Source organism: Coccinella septempunctata, chromosome 2, assembly GCF_907165205.1.
Source record: "Coccinella septempunctata chromosome 2, icCocSept1.1, whole genome shotgun sequence".
In the NCBI taxonomy this organism is placed as follows: domain Eukaryota; kingdom Metazoa; phylum Arthropoda; class Insecta; order Coleoptera; family Coccinellidae; genus Coccinella; species Coccinella septempunctata.
Window position 1 is genome coordinate 30,857,497 of NC_058190.1, and position 20,465 is coordinate 30,877,961.

At 35.7% G+C, this 20,465-nt stretch overlaps 2 protein-coding genes across 7 annotated transcripts in view; one reads left to right on the top strand and one right to left on the bottom strand.

Moving 5' to 3' along the window:
• LOC123306286 (phosphatidate phosphatase LPIN2) overlaps positions 1 to 12,792 on the top strand; it is a 40,772-nt gene extending 27,980 nt beyond the window's left edge. For 3 of the 5 annotated variants that reach the window (XM_044888192.1, XM_044888193.1, XM_044888194.1), the window contains exons 3-14: positions 3,339 to 3,506; positions 3,785 to 4,311; positions 4,391 to 4,566; positions 5,267 to 5,521; positions 6,908 to 7,016; positions 7,070 to 7,298; positions 7,529 to 7,787; positions 7,952 to 8,064; positions 8,118 to 8,266; positions 9,852 to 10,206; positions 10,314 to 10,417; positions 11,826 to 12,792. In XM_044888192.1, coding sequence (XP_044744127.1) covers positions 3,339 to 3,506; positions 3,785 to 4,311; positions 4,391 to 4,566; positions 5,267 to 5,521; positions 6,908 to 7,016; positions 7,070 to 7,298; positions 7,529 to 7,787; positions 7,952 to 8,064; positions 8,118 to 8,266; positions 9,852 to 10,206; positions 10,314 to 10,417; positions 11,826 to 11,952 — 2,571 coding nt within the window. In that variant the 3' untranslated portion in view covers positions 11,953 to 12,792. Of the gene's footprint in view, positions 1 to 3,338; positions 3,507 to 3,784; positions 4,312 to 4,390; positions 4,567 to 5,266; positions 5,522 to 6,907; positions 7,017 to 7,069; positions 7,299 to 7,528; positions 7,788 to 7,951; positions 8,065 to 8,117; positions 8,267 to 9,851; positions 10,207 to 10,313; positions 10,418 to 10,565; positions 11,046 to 11,825 lie in introns of all 5 variants that reach the window. The other 2 variants (XR_006536896.1, XM_044888195.1) reach the window with 2 other exon arrangements.
• Positions 12,793 to 13,342: 550 nt separating this feature from the next.
• The window catches only part of LOC123307808 (dynein heavy chain, cytoplasmic), a 42,632-nt gene continuing 35,509 nt past the window's right edge, over positions 13,343 to 20,465 (bottom strand). For both annotated transcript variants that reach the window (XM_044890249.1, XM_044890250.1), the window contains exons 30-37: positions 20,209 to 20,432; positions 19,000 to 19,455; positions 18,731 to 18,944; positions 17,635 to 17,829; positions 16,866 to 17,510; positions 14,671 to 14,868; positions 14,442 to 14,613; positions 13,343 to 13,829 (exon numbers count right to left, since the gene is read on the bottom strand). In XM_044890249.1, the coding sequence (XP_044746184.1) occupies positions 13,567 to 13,829; positions 14,442 to 14,613; positions 14,671 to 14,868; positions 16,866 to 17,510; positions 17,635 to 17,829; positions 18,731 to 18,944; positions 19,000 to 19,455; positions 20,209 to 20,432 (2,367 nt within the window). In that variant the 3' untranslated portion in view covers positions 13,343 to 13,566. The remainder of the gene's footprint in view (positions 13,830 to 14,441; positions 14,614 to 14,670; positions 14,869 to 16,865; positions 17,511 to 17,634; positions 17,830 to 18,730; positions 18,945 to 18,999; positions 19,456 to 20,208; positions 20,433 to 20,465) is intronic.

Consider the following 20,465-nt stretch of genomic DNA (forward strand, 5'->3'; position numbering starts at 1 on the left):
GAAATTTTCATTTGTTAACGTCATGACATTTCTCTGTTCGTCTTGATTAAAGAGTCGATAGTTTTCTGTCGCACTTGTTTCATTTTCTTTTCTTGATCACTGTGGAATTATTTCATTAAGGCTCCTTGATGATGGAAATTGGGGTAGTTTTTCACGCACCTGAGCCAAATATCCATAATGCCTCCATTAATTGATTTAACACTCAATGGTAGCACTCTAGAAGTAAGTGAATATTTCCATTATTAGGTTCAATAACACCGGCCAACAGAAAAAAACATATTTTTGTTTTTACTCTGATTTTATTTTCTAGCTCAGTGTGTATTTTCCGAATATGGCACAGGTGTTTCTCTTATAGTCTTTATTTTTGAGTTACATATTATGTGATTATTATAAAGGGCGACAATTTAAAAACTTGCCAGTCCAATTATGTCGCGACAAGGATGTTTTCAGAGAAAATGTCGGAACAGGTCAATTTTCATTCGGAGGGGGGCATATTTTGAGCAGAATTGTAAGCCGAAATCTCCTAAACCCTAGGTGTGTATGGCCTATAACCTCTAAATTCTCAATAGATATTAGGGGGTGAGCTATACCTCAATTGAAAGATCACTTGTCCTCTACATGAATACTATGGTTTGCAAATTTTTATTGATTCCTTGAAGTAGTTACAGGAGGTGACAATTTGAAAACTTGCCAGGCCAATTATGTCTCGACAAGGATGTTTTCAAAGAAAAAGCCGGAGCAGGTCAATTTTTAAAGGGAGGGGGACATATTTTGAGCTAAATTGTAAGCCGAAATATCCTCAAACCTAGGTATAGGTGCTATCACCCCTAAATTCTTCATAGGTATAAGAGGGTGAGCTAAACCTCAATTGGAAGACACTATGTCCCTCTACATAACACTATTGTCTTCCAATTGAGGTACAGCCTCTCTAATTTAGGGTGACAACCCCTACACCTTAGATTGAGGAAAACTTGGCCTACAATTCTGCTAGAAACATGTCCCCCTCCGAATAAAAATTGACCTGTTCCGGCATTTTCTCTGAAAACATCCTTGTAGAGACATAATGGGCCTGGCAAGTTTTCAAATTGTCAGCCCCTGTAACTACTTCAAGGACTCAATAAAAATTTGCAAACCATAGTATTCATGTAGAGGGTCAAGTGATCTTTCAATTGAGGTATAGCTCACCCCCTAATATCTATTGAGAATTTAGAGGTTATAGCTCCTATATCTAGGCTTGAGGAGATTTCGGCTTGCAATTCTGCTCAAAATACGTCCCCCTACGAATAGAAATTGACCTGTTCTGGCATTTTCTCTAAAATCATCCTTGTCGTGACATAATTGGACTGGCAAGTTTTCAAATTGTCACCCTGTATGTATAGGAATAGCCTACCTTATTTCATTGAGAAATTAGTTATGCCTTCAAAAACGGTTATGACAGTTTTTACCGTGTGACTGTGCCACTCACGATAATGGCTTTTTCCAGCACTTTGTTTTTTTGCATATCCACATAAGTATTTTTTAAGTAGGTATGAATAATTTAATTTTATAGGTTCTGCCTTGCATAATTGATAATAATAGTAATATATGTATGTTCACGGGCGATAGAATATATTTTGTTGTTGTTTGAGTTATGGCCCTATCAAGAAGATATTGTTGTCTTAGTTCATCCAGATTGCGTTTGTGGGGACTATGTCTTTAAAAAATATTGAAAACCTATATCAGGCCTCGATGAAACCGTGTATTTTCAGTACACGTACTTAAAATTGTGAAGTCAAGTAATACCGTGGGGGTACCTCCATAATGTGTGCCACAAATGTTAGGTGTATATCGGAAAATTCAAATCAATCAATGAAGTCGAATTGACAGTTGGGAATGAATTTGATTTGGTTCTAATTTACTCTTTTTCGGAAAACTCTTTATAACAGAAAATTTATTCTCTTCATCAGGACCTAGAACAAAAATTATAACAATGTAGTTGTATGTATAAATGAAATTAAAGTAGACATATTATTGTATAACAGAGCGGGAATAAATTGATTCAGAATTCTCGAGAGAAATTGTCATGATCAAATATGATCAACACCTAACATTGTAATTAATACTGGTGTAAAATAATGGTGATACTAATTTAATTAATACTAGTATTACTGGTATAATGGAGTATGGAGTACTGGTTTAATAGAGTATGGAGTACTGGTTTAATACTAAGTGTTTCCGCTCAGATCAGCCGCTCCCCTATAGTCTATAGTCACATATATAATGGAATATTTCTGAAGAAAAAGAAGACAAGCTACCTAGTTTCTCTAATCCGAAAATATATTTTTGAATAACCCAATAATTTATCACCGAAATGGCGACTCAGTTTTTAGCGCTCATATAGTAGTTTCCAAAATAATCAATAATTATTATAAGCAAATTTCCATAAAACTACTCGAGCGTGGCTCTGTTTTAAGCTTCATTCATTGAATAAAAATAATAATTGAAAGCATCTTGTCGTAAACATTATGTGTTTATCAATTAGATTCATTAAAAGTGCAACGGCTAGTTATAAAGCTTCTGAATCTGGCGTCAATAAATTGGGTAACGTATGACTGTAGCATTCTTCAGGTTGCTGTCGTCAAATATTGCCAAACATGTTGCAACAGTATTGAGGTTAGTTAAAATTATTTCGGTCTAGAGAGGAGATAGAAGCCATATTGTACTAACGTCAATTGTATAGCTTTTATGCAATAGTGCTATGAAATAATTTCGTTCATAACTTATATGTTTATGAATTGTATATCCATTATAATGGTTTTCTTGATTCTTTGTTCGGAACTACAATGTATCGTAAGTCCAAGGATAGTTCCTAAATTGAAAATTGTTCTTTAGCTAGTACTAACTCACAGTGACTGTTCATTCATTTGGTTCTAGTATTCTCAGTAAACTGATTGAATTCGATTTTTTCCGTACATCCTCTGGAAAAAAAATGGTACTTAGCTTCAAATTCAGAGGTAACGTGATCCGTCTCAATTTTGGGTGATACAAAAACAATTATAGCAAGGACGACAATCTTATTGCGTTAGTAATTGTGCAAGAAAAGAGTTGGTGATTTATTACATCCTTGAAGGTCCCGATCGAAGACTATACTCAGCAGACCTTTACATAATTCCATTATGTAAAGAATAAATCATTACAGAGACATAATGTGACTTTTTTTTTGTTCGATGCTTTTCATTTATTTGGAGCTCCCAATATCCACCTGAAATTTCACTTTAAAATTACGTCAACTTTTACTCTCAAATCCTACGAATTTTATGTAATATCGCTTGATTTCTTCAATCAATGATATTTTTCAGGTTGATATAGAAATCAATGGCATTCCAAGGGATATTCACATGAAACTAGGGGAAAGCGGTGAAGCTTTTTTCGTGGAAGAGTTGGAAGACAGCGATGATCTTGAAATTCCAGATAACCTTGCAACTTCCCCAATTCCAGTATCAGAATTGGAAAACATATTCAGTCAGGTATGATTATAAGAAATTAAAAACAGGAGGAAAAAGTCTATTCTTCTCTTATTATTTAAAGATATCCCTCAATAACTTCTAGTAGTTTTTGACTCATTTTGATTTTTTTACTTGTTTTCTGATCCGTAAATTGTATCAAACAAATTTCATTTTATGCAGCGTAACTATGAACTGAGACCAGATGGCCATCACCCTGATTAGCCATTAGATTGGTCCTCGTTTTTAGTAATGCTGCATAAACCCACTATTACATCTCCAATATTTCGATTTCGTTTCAGACTCGAAGAAGGAGCTTCGATCTTGGAACCGAAGCTATAGCGAGCGAAAACCAAGTAAGCGATTATTCTAAGAGAAGAAATACCGCCGACAACAACACGAGCAAAACCGTTAGGGAAAGGGACTTCCTTAAGCGTCACATAGGCTTGGGAAACATCGACATTGGCGAGACCTCCGGTGATGACCTTACTCTGTCCATGCAGTCCACCACGGTGGGCCCCAGCAGCGAAGACATCAGCAAGAATGACGTCTCTGAAACAATTTTCAAGATGGATAGCCTGGAAAATGAACCCAGCCTAGCTGATACAGATCCTAAGACCAGTCTTCAAACAACGCCGACAGAATCTATATCTGAAACTACCAAGAGTAGTAAGAGGAGAAGGAGGAAGATGAAGAAGAAGAATGCGCCCAGGAGGTCTTCTAGTAACAACCAGTTGCCTACAGAGGGTGCTGAAAAAACCGGGGAGTCAGCTACCGAAAAAAGTTCCCTTACCAGCAGCAATTCCGAGTCTGAAATAAAGGAAACTCAGTAAGTTTATAAGTCAATTAACAGTGTAATATCATTATACGGCATTTCAGCATGTTTGAATATTATAATATTTTTCTAGAAGCTTGGACGAGCAGGCTTCAGGCACTAACAGAAAAATTTTGGACCCTGATATCCACTTCTTCAGCGACACTGAATTGACAGCTGGTGGAAACACAGACTCTAGAAATAATTCCACGTTGCATCTCATCGAAACTGTTCAGTCTGATTCGGAGATCGAAATGAAGAATAGAAAAGGTAGGAATGAAATTCTCAATTAAGATAATTAGGTTTTCATTCATCATTGGGAAATATCAGTTATCTGTCGTGCTTGTAAATAAGCTGGAAAATCAAATTTATACGAAAACGTAAACAAAAACAAAATCGATACCTACTTGTTTATCACCGAGACCGAAAAAGATTTTAACGATGTCTATACAGGTCAGTCTTCATGACGGGGAATCCGAGAGTGTCATTTGGAGGAAAGAATTTGATAGTTGATAGTTACTTCCGGTATATCTGGCAGTGTGACTAAAATAATTCAAATTTTTGGGGACATCCGGGATAACCCACTTAAAATGAATGTAATGAAAAGGTCTCGAGTAATACTGCGTATAATTTTTGATGAGTTCATGAGAGAAGCACCCTGTATAACATCCATTATCTCGAATTTGTATCATTCATTTGATTAGTAACATATTCACTGATTTACGATTTCATTTAGATTCGTCGCATTATTTATGTTTTGGTAACATTTTCTTCACATGCTTGGCAATGTTATTATTTTATTGCCACTTAATCTCAAATAAGAGAAAAAGTAGAAGAGGTTCAATCTGGTTGGGATAAACTGGATGCTTCATCCAGCTGCGTTCACATGCAATTTGCTTTTAGCGGCCTTAAATCGCTTTAAATGTTCACGCTTTACCGTCTCTTGCATGTAACCTTCTTTTCTATCCAGATTCTGAGAACGACGACGGACGTAGTTGGGAATGGGGCGGTTTTCCCCAAAATCAAAACGGCGAATCAGAGAACTGCACCAAGACAGAAGAACAACAGAAGATGTCGATGATCGCCACAATGTTTTCTTTCATGAAGACAAAACACATTTCACAGAAGAGGAATCAGGAAGGTGTCTACCTGACTGACATAACCTCAGGAAACTTGGATCCCGAAACAGCCGAGTTGTATTTTCCACGAAGCCGAAAGCCGCAAGGTTAGTTGAAAATCATAACAACATTTTTGGGGTGAAGAGAATAATTTTAACCATGAATGGAAATTGAAACTTAACTTCTTCTTTCTGAATTACTAAAATTGAATGGTTGTTTTAACATTTAAAAGAAGAAAGAGCAGGAAATCTGTTGACACTTTGAAACATGATTTCAATAAAGATTTTTAATCATTAATTTATCACATTACTATTCTCAAAGATGAAATATCAACTTCTACGAATACTTTAAACTTTGTTGTTTCTATAATTCATAAATGTATTTCAATCTTAAGAGTTGATATTTTGTTTATAAAGGATTTCTATGGATGAAACGATAGTAGAAAGTTCATATCCGAGCATCTTTCCTCTTCAAAAATGTTCGATTTCGTAAATTTTTCAATGGGCCTCGTTGAATGCATGTTATTTTTTTTTTATTTTGTCAGATATTCTTCCACGCCTACAATGTCATTCATTAAAGATGAATTGTCTTTTACATGCAAATTTTTATTGACTTCAAAATACAATATCTGGGAGGAATAGATCAATCGTGTTCACTTTTTTCATGTATTGTAAATTTCTTTTGAATTCATACCAACCAAGAAGATATAGCAAAGGAGGTGCAGTAGGAGATAGTAACTTGGGGTCACTTCGGTATCACCACACGCCATGATATACTAGCGTGAATTATCGTTGCCATAAAAAAAAATTAGGCGATATTGTGCAATAAATTCAAATAATTCACTTCCCATCTACTAATGCCCGGATTCTGAGCTTCTTCAATAACCATAATTAGTTAGTTATTTGTTCGAAAACTAATGAATGGATAAAGTGTCGTTAATTTTGTGTGAGTGATGTCACTTCCAATGTTTTACGACTATCAAATAACTGGTCGATTTCTTGGGATTAATCCATCCAGTTTCCTTCCACTTATTCTTCCGTCACTACTAAAAATCCCAAACGTTAGTATGGTACATATATACTAAAGTATGGTTAAATGCCTGTAAACAAGAACGTCAAGCAAAGTATGCTATCGTTGACGGGTTAACCTAATTCAAGGTAATTGAGAGTTTTTCTTTCCTAGCGGAAAGAGGTAATCATTAGATAAACAACGGTTGCGCACAAAAGTTGAATTTGTTTTCAATTATCTTCTTTATATTTTAAAAATGGTCTATGCTACGCTTCTTCTAACAAACTGAGGTCTGTTAGCTTGTTTGATCTTGTCACCTATTCTACGTCATCACAATTCCGATCGACTTTGAACGGAACTGCACCTCTTCTGCTATGTATTCTTGATATCAACTTTTTTTTTATAAACATGGAAGAATGTCGAAATTCAGAATCTTTTTTTCGTTGGGTCTTGTGTTGTAACTGTGGGATAAATGTGAAATACAGATGGCGACATGGATTGTGAATCAGGAAATGGACCGTCATTGGCTCAGAGCCCTAACAGCGTGGAAGGATCCAAGTCGGTGGATTCAGATTTCGACGAACAGAACAAATTGTACGTATTTAAAGGATACAATGAAACTCGTTTTTATGACAGTTGGGTTTTAGGGCTCAAACTTACATCAACGATATCTCCATATCTTCATGCGGCTGGACCCCAGAGCCAAATCCAGATAGATTCTTGGAAAATGTCATTTCGTTCAGTGATCTTTGCAATAACCCAACCATTTTGGAATCTGAAAGGCTGGTGGTTCGAATTAAGGATAAGTACTATAATTGGAAGGTTGCTGCTCCTCTAATAGCAAGTTTGATGATCTATCACAGGCCTTTACCACAGGTGATTATCTGAATAAGTTTATTGTTATTTCAAATTTGAGTTCAATTTCATATAAAGAAGATACAATTAAAATTAGAAGAAGAGTTTTTTGTGTCGCAAATTTCAAGTAACAAATTACGCGAAAAATTAAGTTTTATATTTGAAAAAACTCAATTCATAAAGTAGTGTTTCTAAAAATCATTTGCGATGGAATTTCAATGACGGAATTTTTGTAATGGCTTTTCTTACAGTCTTCTATAGATCAGTTGTGCAATGTCCACATGCCTTCCACCAGTAAATCGACTAGTCAGAACAAAATTCAAGCAAAACAGGAAGAAAGATATTCTTGGTGGAGTTGGAGACGAAGTAGATCTTCGCGTGAAACAACACCTGTAGTTGAAAATGCTGAAGAAATCACCGACCCTACAGGTGACCCATCGTTAGATGAGCAAAATAAACAACAAGGTGAAATAAAGGATCAGGAAAAAGAAGCTGGTACTCCAGAAGATTGTGAGTTGTTTAACATTAAGACCTATAAAAAATAAATAGATACTGCTGCAATATTGCTTCCCGCAAAAACAGTCATTGCTGCTTTATCATATGTTGTTTTTCCGACTATCATTTCAAATTGTACTCTAATTTCAACTTCAATTTGAAATATATGTTTGTTACAGCTAAAAACACCGATCTCAGTTACAAATCTACCAAAGACGAAGTCAGCGAGAGTCAATCTCAGAAAGCGCCAGAAAAATATAGGAAAACCCTGAGGTTGAGTTCCAAACAGATTGTAAGCGAAAGTAACCAAATATATATTTGAGCCTCACTAATGTTTGTTTTTAGGTGAGTCTTGATTTACAAGATGGAATTAATGAAGTCGACTTCAGTGTAACAACAGCTTATCAAGGAACGTCCCGCTGCAAATGTTTCTTGTACAAATGGAAATGGGATGATAAGATTGTCATTTCTGACATTGACGGTACCATAACAAAGTGAGTTAATAATAATTGGTCCTTAACAATTGTTAGACATTCTCAAATTACTGAATTATTCTTTGGGCTCTTCTATTGCTGATTCTTTCAGTTGACAACTAGTAGCTCCTAGTAGATTTATTGCGCTGCAGGTTGTTCATTTCGCAGAATACTCGGTAATACTTGGTAATACTTGTTAACCCAGTACCAACGATTTTCGGATAGTAGCGATTATTTTAGCAACTTAATTACTCGCTATTTGTTTAAACTACTAACCTGGTCTGATCAAGGCTTTATAGGTGAGAGTAAGCTGAAATACAGGGTAATTGACGTAAACTGCTCACTGGAAACTATAGGTCGATCTTCTTGGAAAATATATCAATCGAATAGATCAGTGTCCAAAACCCCCAGTACAAATTTTCAGCTGCAAAACTTGAAGTTGATAGTCTACGTACTTTACACTTGAAAAATATACCATTATTAGTTGTACCCGCCCGCTTTGCAGGACAAAATTTTTCATAAACAATACCATTTTAACTTTTCTACTGCGCGATCTAAACAATGTAGGGACCAATTGTATTGCCATTCTTTCTGCAAATGGATGATTCCTATCTCAAATGTAACAGTGTCAATTTATAACAGCATTTTAAGTTAACTCGTTAGGCTTCAAGAGCACGATGTGCACAGGATGGGCAAACTGCGTTGTCTACTGAGGGGATCTCGAGAACTATAAGAACTGAAAACGGTTGACACATTTCCCAGCTCGTTTTCAGAGAAACAAAGAATGGTTAAAACCGTTGCCTCCTACGAGCAAAAAATGAGATTTTTACGATTTCGAAAAGTTCTCATAACTTTTTTGTCTTTGAAGTTTCAGATCTGAAACTTGAACCTTTTTAGGCTAGAAACTATCTTTGTTTCTCTGAAAAAGAGTTCGGAAGTGTGTCGTCCGTTTTCTTCTGGCTCTTATAGTTCCCGAGATCATCCCCTCAGTAGACAACGAATTTTGCCCACCCTGTACAGTATCTAATGGAATCGGATTTTTTTTTAAACTTTTTTTCATGAAATTTGCTGTGTGATTTTGTATATCTGGATTCAGATGTAACTAAAAATAATAAACAAGAAATGTAGTATACCAATGAACATATATCAATTGTAGAACCTTTACGGCAACAATAACCATAGTGACACCTGCAGCACAAATTATTTAATCAAATTGCCCAAAATTTTATGTATTTTATAATAACCGGGCCCTAGACAAATCCAACAAATCAAATTTCATAACAAACTGTCCAGATCAAAAGTTATAAATGGTGTAACAAAATGACGACTTCTTTTATATAGTTATCAATGATCTCAGCTCGCGAATAATTTTTAATACGAAATTTTATAAGAAATTCAATTTTGAAAAAATTTGTCTAGGAGTCGCTATTCTTACATAGTTCATCTCGTCTTTCACTTTCTTACTTCATGTCAGCTTTAATTTCTTCGGTTGTTGGCCATTCAATTTGGAATCTCCCCCAAGTTTAAATCTCAGTTAAGATATGAATCAGGTAGTAAACTGAGATTTTTTTCTTTTAAAGAAATTAATTGAGATTATTAATCACAGGTCTGATGTGTTGGGGCACATTCTTCCTATTGTAGGAAATAATTGGGCTCAGAAAGGTGTAGCTCAGCTCTTCCATAAAATTGCTGACAATGGCTACAAGCTGCTCTACCTTAGCGCTAGAGCTATCGGTCAGGCTCGTGTTACTAGGGATTATCTGAAATCCATCAAGCAAGAAGATGTCTCCATGCCTGCTGGACCAGTACTATTGAACCCAACATCCCTCATTTTAGCATTTCACAGAGAAGTTATAGAAAAGAAGCCAGAACAGTTCAAGATCCAGTGTTTGACTGATATCAAAGCTCTGTTCCCGTCAGACTCCCATCCGTTTTACGCTGGTTATGGAAATAAGATTAACGTGAGTGGGTCATTTTCACATAAGTAGAATTTTTCGTTCAGTTTAATATTATAAACATTAATATTTGGTTCAGTATCCAATTATTAATAAATCTTTCAACTTTTTAGGATGTCTATGCTTATAGTGCGGTAGGAATACCAATCGAAAGAATCTTCACTATAAACCCCAAGGGTGAGCTGAAGCATGAGCTCACTCAAACCTTCCAGTCAAGGTGAGTCTCTTTAATGATAATGATAGTTTTGGGAAATAGGTACATTCAATGTGTATGCACAAGGAAATATGTGTCTTTTATCACTTTCTCAATCACGCTTTTGTTTTATAATTCTTTCTTTCACATTTTAGTTTGTTTTGATTTACAGTTACTCAGGCCAATCCTTGGTGGTTAATGACGTTTTTCCAGTTCTCCTCAACAAAATTTGTGATATTTCTGATTCTGATGAAATAGAATCTGATATGGAGACTAGTGATTTGCAAAGTTGAATGATAGATAATTCTTAGAAAAATTCTGAACAAACTGTGATTATGATATACCTGGAATTTTTGTACAAACATAAGTGTACAAATTATTATTTTAAGAGATGAATCATTGATCTGATTCTTAAGGAAACAAACATATGTATTTTATCATGTTCTAATAGCATTGCTTATTGACACTTATCCACCTCTTCCACACCAATGCACAAAACAGTAAAGGGCACACACATCCATACATAACCTCAAAAAAATAAAATACATATGTGCCCTAAAAACGTTATCATTCATTAGAAAATTGATGGGATCACTAGTGGTTTTTGACAAGGTACCAACTAAGTGGCAGTTGCTGACATTCTCAGACTACGGTAAGCATTGTGTGGTGGTATAAAGGCTTTCAAAATCCTTAAACCCAAAATTATTGCTGAAATAAATGACTTCACGTACCTGCTTATCTAATATTATTCCTAAGTAGAATATTTCCGAAAAGTACACAATATCAAATTATCACAATACCCTTAAAGATATAGAAAATTGGAAAGCTTTACAATAACCAATCACAAAGCAACTAATAAAAGAGCAGAACAGAAACATAAATTGATGGACAAAATAGAGTTTTAATATTTGCAATTTTGAGTGCTCCGATATAATCTTCAGTTTGGCTTGTGGTAGTCAAAAGCTAATTCTCTTGAATGAGTATCAAGATCGAGAATTTCTGAAACAACTACAACTTGGAAAGAAAAACGATGTAGAACCTATAGATTTAGGGTCACTAGGAGTATGTGTACCCAGGATTATTATTAACAAAATGAAAACACAGTTACTTCTTCAACATGAACATAGCTGGAATTCAAGGGAGAAAATTTAAGGAATAAAGAACCTACGAAGATATTATCTATGTCCATTCCATAATTTTTTGGATGAAAATAAAAATCTGGATTATCTTGAGCACATTTCTGACTTGACAATGGTCAGTCAGTTGATCTCGTTAAGATGTCAATGCAAAAAAATTCAAAACAATCAACCATCAAACACAATAACTCCTTCTATTTCCTATTTTATTAACAAAAATTAAAATTGAAAATGGATATGGTTTTTTAAAAATTAAGGTATATCTGGAGAAAACTGATTCACTGTATATTTTTCAGTTATTCGAATATGAGCTTCATTGTGGATCAACTGTACCCATCCAGAGTGGAGCCTGCAAATGACTACTCCCAATTCATATATTGGAGAGATCCCATCACGCCATTGGATGAATTGCCAGAGTTGTAAAAATCAAACAGAATGTAACAGTGGCATTCCATGAATATACACACCTTGAACACTAAATTAAAAGCATGAAAATTCCTCTAGTTTTTATTCTAAATGCTTTAGATGTATTGATTTATTGAAATGTATGCAGGGCTTAGATTCTTCATTTTTACTTTGTATTCGATATATTGAAGACTGCTGGCATTGTGATGAATTATAAATGAAAATGTTCATTTCGTTGTAATCGCAATTGAAACATTCAATAATCGGCATCACTTACCTCTAACATTTCTTTGCCTCCTCTATTATGAAAGCATCTTTCAAACAAAATGTTGTGATTTTAGATTAATTTTATCGTTCAGATTCCCAGGAATTTCAAATACTTGAATTTGGTTAGACATTGACATTTTGGAAAACCTGTGTTTCGTTTATTTATAAGATATTCCTTGGTTTTTAACTGTGAGCGTCATTTTGAGATCAGCCTTGATATTTGTAATGTTTCAGTTTACCTATCTAAATTATTCTTATTGCAGATATTAGCTTATGAATGTATGTTATGCTCAAGTCATGTTTATTACACAAAAGAAATTTATATATTGTATCGAAAAAGAAGAAGCTTATTGTGGATATGTATTTCAATATAGCTTATATAGCACTTGCTGGGATCGAGTGAAAGATTACTGTTAATTGAATTCCTTTTAGTTTATATTTAAACTTTCATAATGTTGATGTATTATGATTTTTGTGATATCTCAGTGATCATTTCTAGTTTAGAATTTTGAGTTTCCAAAACTAATTTTATTTTTGTTAGTTGTGACTTTGTAGGCACTATAGAATATTTATTAAAAATTGATCGAGTAATCTTTGTTCTTGATATACGCTTCACCTCGCTTGAAAACACATTTTAAACACATATTTCAACTTGTTTCTTGAGAATCTTATCTCAAGCACATGAAAAAATAAGGGGATTCAAAATTTAAAAGGCTTCTTTTGTATTTCACCAAGTGGTATCGACAACAGATTAATGATAAAGGACCACAGATTGAGATGAAAAAACAAATATCACATTCAGGTCAATTCTTTCTGTTGAGTTCAAAGATTATATCTATAATCTTTGGTTGGGTCCAATTCGAATTCATATCTTTGAAGGGAATTTAGTTTAAGGGGCGCTGTTGCTACTTTGTGCACGAAAAACGGAAGCTATTTGAAACATTGTTTTTGTGAAGGGAATTCAAAAAATTCATGAGGGTAACTCAATCAGTTTGTACTCGGATTTGTAGTACTGATCCAAGTTAAGAAGAATTTTCCCCAATTGACATGAGCTCTTCGAGGTCTTTGCTTATGATGAACATTCCACTGAGCAGTTGCTGAGGGATTAGAAAGTTGATTTCCTAAATGAAACTCCTTAAGATGAGAAATAATTCCTTTTATTGGATAAATATAATAATAAAATAATAGTAGGAAAGTCCTAATCTGGAAATTTAATATCACTCGGTATCAATACCTTAACATGGAGTGCAATTAATTCCTTGAAATATTATTTCAATGTTAAATAATTTTTACGGATATAATTGAATAAATAAAGGTAATAACAATAATTATTATTAATACTTAAAGCGTAACTTTTTGGGACTATTAGTTTAGTGCAGTAGAAGTAAGTAAAGCAACACCTCTCTCGTAGAAACTATGAGGCTCTTGCCCTGGTGCAATATTAAGATCAACGGTATAAAGCAATTCAGTACGTGTAGAATTAAGATAAATTGGTAAGGATAAACGGCTGCCTTGCCTATCCTCGTTACTTTTTGTCCAACGGAGTAGTGTTATTGGGAGCTCAATCATTATACTTGAAGTAAGCAGTAATTGATTGTTGCGGCACTGAGCCCCTTGGAGTTTAATACCTGAAAAAAGAGGTAAATTTATGATAAAAGTATATATGAATATATTTAATTTCAGCTTAGTTAGCTCTAAAGATTTTTGAGATGGTTGCATCAAGAGTCAAATGGAGAGGATCTCACTTATGGCTCTAAGCACCACAACCCGAAAACTGTATCGACTTGCGAGCTGAACTAAGTAGCAAAATATGACGAAATCTGTGGTCTGGCAGTAGCGGCAACAGTGCCATGTAACGGTGTCGAAAAATGACTTTATGTACAGTATCAATAGACGTGGAAGGCGCAGCTGTAGCAGCCTCAACGGCTGCAGAAGGGAAACGGAAGTCCCACTACACCGTTCATTCATTCCACTTGTTCATGAAAAATTACAAATAGCTCTCAGTCCGGCGCACTCCTTCAGTGGGGAGAGGGTGCGAAGAATCCCAACAATTCGCTAGAGAACTGTATCGACTTATTCAAGATGTACTTTTATCGCCGCATCTCGAGTATATCCTTATGGACAGAACAACCAATGAGGAGGTCCTCCGATGAATGGGTAAAAAGCAGCTTATGATGATCAACACGACTCAAGAGAAGAAGTTCTAAGAATAGGAGAAAAGACTAAAAAATGTATATTACCTGTAACTGCAAAGCAGTCATGTGGAATAGTAGATTTATCGTGGGAATCAGTAATCGTTACATCCAAATGCAACTCTTCTAGAGACCAACTATTTGCTTGAGCTACACACTGTCTCGTAGCTGTTATGTATGCCTCGGGATTCAGCAATCCTCCAAGCCAAACAGGGAAGCTCTGAAAATCAGACAATTTTTACAATGAAGTTCATGAACAGGCATATATTCCACAAACCTGTAATTCTTTGGCTCCACATGATGAAACTAATTCAGATACCTGCTGCAGTTGTTTCACCCTTTGACTGAAATCAGTAATCCACTGGATAACAGTACAACCTTTTGGTACAGTGTAACGACACCAATTTGTTGGAATGATACCACGAACCAATTCGCTCAACATTTTTCTATGATAATTTGTTTGTTTTTTCTCACCCTGTAACAGAAAAAATGCAAATTAATTTGCAAATAAGTATGGTTGAGGTCTTAGTTGGATATCTTATGCAGTCCATTCACTTTCATAAAAGCAGTCGGTTGATCAAGGGTCAATTTCACCAAACGGTTTTAACTTCGCTTAATTCAAACAAATTGTTTCTGACGTTGACATCTGCTTTGTCTATGAAGTGAAGTGAGGAGGGTAATTAAACCACGCAACACCTCGGTTTATATCAATGGTTAAATTGACCATAAATGATTTTCTCAAGTTTTGACTAGAACGGTGTGAGGTTGGCACTCATGAAATGTTGGTTATGTCAAAAATAATTGTTTCCACAACCGTTTGCAGACTCCTATTTCTTTATGCTGCGAAATGCCACAAATGCTTGCCAAAAAGCAATTAAAAGTATCAGGAAGTGTTATCTGTATCTGCGCGAGTAGTATCAGTCAAATGAAAATACAGTACAATAGGTGGAATCATCAAACAGTCGATCGGTATTATACAGGGTACCAATTATGTCACGACAAGGATGATTCCAGAGAAAATGCCGGAACAGGTCAAGTTCTATCGTAGGGGGACATATTTTGAGCAGAATTGTAAGCCGAAATCTCCTCAACCCTAGGTGTAGGAGCTATCACCCCTAAATTCTCAATAGAGAATAGGAGGTGAGCTATACCTCAATTGAAAGATCACTTGACCCTCTACATGAATAATATAGTTTGCAAATTTTTATTGAGTTCTTGAAGTAGTTACAGGGGCTGACAATTTGAAAACTTTCCTGGCCAATTATGTCTCGACAAGGATGTTTCCAGAGAAAATTCCGGAACAGGTCAATTTTTATTCGGAGGGGGATATGTTTCTAGCAGAATTGTAAGCCAAAAATCTCCTCAAACTTAGGTGTAGGGGTTATCACCCCTAAATTCTGAATAGGGAATAGAGGGTCAGCTATATCTCAATTGGAAGACAATAGTAGTATGTAGAGGGACACTGTCTTCCAATTGAGGTTTAACTCAATCTCTATTCCCTATGAAGAATTTAGGGGTGATAGCCCCTATACCTAGTTTTGAGGAGATTTCGGCTTACAATCTTGCTCAAAATATGTCCCCTTCCCTTTAAAAATTGACCTGCTCCGGCTTTTTCTTTGAAAACATCCTTGTCGAGACATAATTGGCCTGGCAAGTTTTCAAATTGTCACCTCCTGTAACTACTTTAAGGAATCAATAAAAATTTTCAAACCATAGTGTTCATGTAGAGGACAAGTGATCTTTCAATTGAGGCAAATCTGACCCCCTATTTCCCATCAAGAATTTAGGGATGATAGCCCCTTCACCTAGGGTTTAGGAGATTTCGGCTTACAATTCTGCTCAAAATATGTCCCCCTCCAAATAAAAATTGACCTGTTCCGGCATTTTCTCTGAAAACATCCTTGTCGCGACATAGTTGGCATGGTAAGTTTTTAAATTTTTTTTAAACAGATACTATTGAACTAAAGTTCAATGACAGATACACTGCTATGCTTAATTAAAAATGGTTGAATTTTTATCCAAGGTATATTGTTGAAGTGGCCATCCAATCAGCTATCTAACGATTCAAAGATAAACAGGGTGTGCCATTTCAAATAAGAAAATTGTAGGCTGTTGCCAATATAGCCGGAGGTTGCAGAGGTCTGATTATATTTTAGGGAGAATGTTTATTGTTGAAAACCCCAACATGCAAGTTTTCAGCAAAAAATTGTGATTATACCTCTATAATCATCTAATATTCTAATAGTTCATCCATCAGGGGACCAAAAACGTTTTCCATAAACGTCCAACAGACCATCGCGGTGAATAACATGTATAAACGTTAATTATGTCCAGAACCGACAAAAAAGTGCTGATTTAAAATCAAAAGTTGTTTTGACAAGCATCATAATATCTAAAAGCAAACCGACTACTTTTTTAAAAGTGAATGGATTATGTATCATTCATTCTGACTGATATACAAAAAATAATTACCTGACAGATCAAGACAACATCATTCAAATCATGTATGACATCCTCTAATAATTTTGACGCTGAGTTAACTTCCCTCTCGAAGAACCTATACAAGGGATCTTTGATGTTCTCAACAGTTCGTCTCAGAGTTTGCAATGTTTTGGGCATGAGTTGTAGCCAAGTGTTTCCAGAATTATGTAAGGTCTTCATCCAAGACGGTCTACCATCGATCTGCGCGACATCAGTGCTGGAGCTATCGTCAACCGAGTACGCTAATTCGTCGTCGTCTTCCAACTGCTGCATCTTGAGAAGTTTACTTATCAGATCTGTTCCCCTAGTCGTTAATAAAACTTTTTCGGCGTTATTCGGTAGACCCAACCAAGCTGGCGTTTGACGGTCTGACAAACTTTCAATCCATTTAAGGAAATGATCTCTTCTGGTACCATCAGGCATAGTTATGTGGCGGTTTCCACCAGGTCCATTATCGATGTTGGCTACAAGAGCAAAGTCTGATTCGAAACTCTTGGGGGTGAAGAGTTTCTTCAAGAATGATTGAAGAAGTCTTTGATCAAAATCATTATCGATCTTTCCTCCATAAATTGATTGGGACAGTAAGGTCACTAATGCGTCCCAAGGAACCTTCTCAGGTGGTAAATTGGTACGACCCTAGAATTTACAATTAATTTATTTTAAGTATTTGCGTCTATTATCATTTTTTAATCAGTCAATCAAGAATGAATAGAAATTAGTTTGAAATGATATGAGTAATAATTATTAAATAAAAACTTACCATTGCTGTCGCTTCAATCCAAGTGTCTAAAGTATCACAGGCAACTCTCAAGTCAGATTCGTTGAATTCATAGTGTTTAGCCCAACCTAGGGGGCAATATCTTAGACGTTCTTGAACAATTGCATGGAACCAAGCCAATAAGAAATAAAGCCTAGCTCTTTCATTTGGTGCTTTCATCATTCTGCTAGCAGGAACCTGCAAAAAATTACCAAGTGAATCGATCAGCGCATCACATACAGGGTATTTCACTTTAAACTAGAGACTCATATACAGGTTGTCAAATATTCATTTTATCATCTGAGAAAATGGTCCATTCCATTCTTTGATCCAGTCGATCGATCGAGATCACAGAATACTGTAATCTGTGTTGATATCAACGCAGAACAAAATAAAACGACAGAGTATCATTGGACTCATGAAGAAACTCATGAAATGTTTTGTTTGATACGTCTGAAAGTTCCCATTTTAGGTATAGGGTTTATTCAGGTAACCCCACTCTTTTTTTACGTAAATTCAACTGAAATAGTAAAAAAAGTAGGTTGCAATTCGAAAATGTCGAGTTTTGATGAATTCGATTTCCCTTTCATATCTCGAAAATGGCTGAATCGAAAAATTCAATAATATCATATCCGAATTACTCATAAGAAAGAGCTTGTTGAACGTATAAGAATCATTTTCGAACACGAGTTAAAACAAGTGCATCATTGAAAATTTCACAATTTTCCTCCATAACTCAAAATCTAGAGATGATAGTCCGGTTCTGTTTTCAGATTTAGGTTAGTCAGAAAAAAACAGCTTGACAATGTGTCATTCGTTTTCTTCTAGTTGCTATAGTTCCTGACAACGAATTGTGCCTACCTTGTACAGTTCAAAGACTTGCCACATATATGTTTGCCAAATTAATGGTGAACCCTGTATATAACAGGAATCCTTGACTTTGAAACTATGGAATAAAAATTTAGATTCGAAATTTCTTATTATTTCCAAGTCACAGCCCCGGATATCTTATCCACAAGAACTGATTCAATGAATTGTTGAGATCACACTCAGAAAAAATTATCTGATCAATATTCTTTCACAATATTGGGGTACTTACAAAGCTGAATGTCCTCAGAAGATTAGCTCTTATACCAGGTGGCGGTTCACAGACTAATATTCTACCAGCTCTCAGTAAGTTGACTGGTAATTTTGGATTTATTTCCATAGTAAGGAATAACCGGAAGTTAGTGTGAGGTTGTTGGGAATGCAGTTTCTTTTCTAGCTGCACCAACCATTGTGGGGCCAAGTGTACGTTCTTCAACATAACCCACCTTAAAAAAAAAAAGAAATTGGAACGTGCCAAAAAATTTCCTTCCGCTATCCTACCTTCCAGTTTTGCAAGCCATATTTATAGCCCGATCTGCCTGGTTGAATCCTTCTGCTGAACCAATTGCGATACTTGAGATTTGTTTGTTCAACTCTGCTGCCAGATCGTCCACGCGACCAGAGGCATCGAAACCGGGCACAGAGCACAGGAGTACTGGTACACCAGCTCTGACTTCTTTATCGATACAAGTACTGAGATCGAGTTCCTTTTCTGCGTTTGGCATGAAGTCTTCTCCTAAAACTGCGCTCACGAAGAGTTGTCCTGCCGCGATAACTCTATCAGGTCTGAAGGTTTGAATTGCCAAAAGTTGATACATGGCCAAACTAACTGGACTCATCTGTCTTTCTTCTATCCATAGACCGGGGACACACTGCTCTGGTGTGCTCTGTTGCAGCCATGCGCTGAATTCGGGCATTTCTTCGATCTTTTCGGGCAATTTCTTGAATGCTGGCAACCTATAATTATAAAATTATAATATGATCTTCTCGTCTTCTCGTTGCAAACAATTGTTCAATCGAAATTATTGAATGAATGAACATTAGTATGAAACTTTGCAATGTAAATAGTTTTTGAAGAAACAGATAGTTTAAGATTAAATGAGATCGAGGTGCCAAGAAATGTGTGTGAAGAAATTTACCGTGAAGTACAGTTGACGAGAAGTTTGAAAGTTTAAGAAAAGTCACTTGTAGCATTTTTATTCCTTCCGTAGTGCATACCTGGGGTGATATTTTCACTATTTTCCGCTTTCTTTAGTCCGTTTAACTAGCCGAAAATACCGGCCTACCGTTTAAACTTGATCTAGTCATTTTAGGCTGTGAGATTACCGATTTCCGTGACCGTTGGACCGCCGTTCGGTCCCAAGAGGTTGGGGCTCCTACCGTATTTTTGCTCTTGTTTTTTTGTATATAATTTAATTTAGGCGAAATAAAGATCTGATCATTAACCGTATTGCCAGTTATTATTGCCAGTGAGAGTTTGTTCTGTTGTTGTATTCCTTACTAAGTGTGAATAAACCTTTTCCTCAGAAAGGGATTTCAGGGTTTCCTGATTATTTGAGATTTAGTTAGTAGTTTTTTATCATTTGTATGATCACAATTATTGACGCGTATTTGAACAGGAGAAGTGATGTATCAACATTGTTAATGTTCCAGAGATTTTTTAACTTGGGATTATCCATCTAGTGGTAATGATATTGTGATATTACTTACCTTGAAGCAAGTCTTGTCATTGCCTCTTGCTGTTCACTGTTTAAGCCATCTAATGTTGGCCCAGAAGAAGTGTTGAAAACTCCCTCCTTTCCACGTAAGAAGAAATCGAATTCTTGATCTAGACTAGGTTCAGATGTTCCTTTTAGATGTATACGACATAACAAAATGGCGAATGTTAGTCTGTCATTATGCAACATTCCTCTTGCAACTCTTTCATAGCAAACCTGTAAAAGAGTGACGATTTGTTCAAAGTGAGA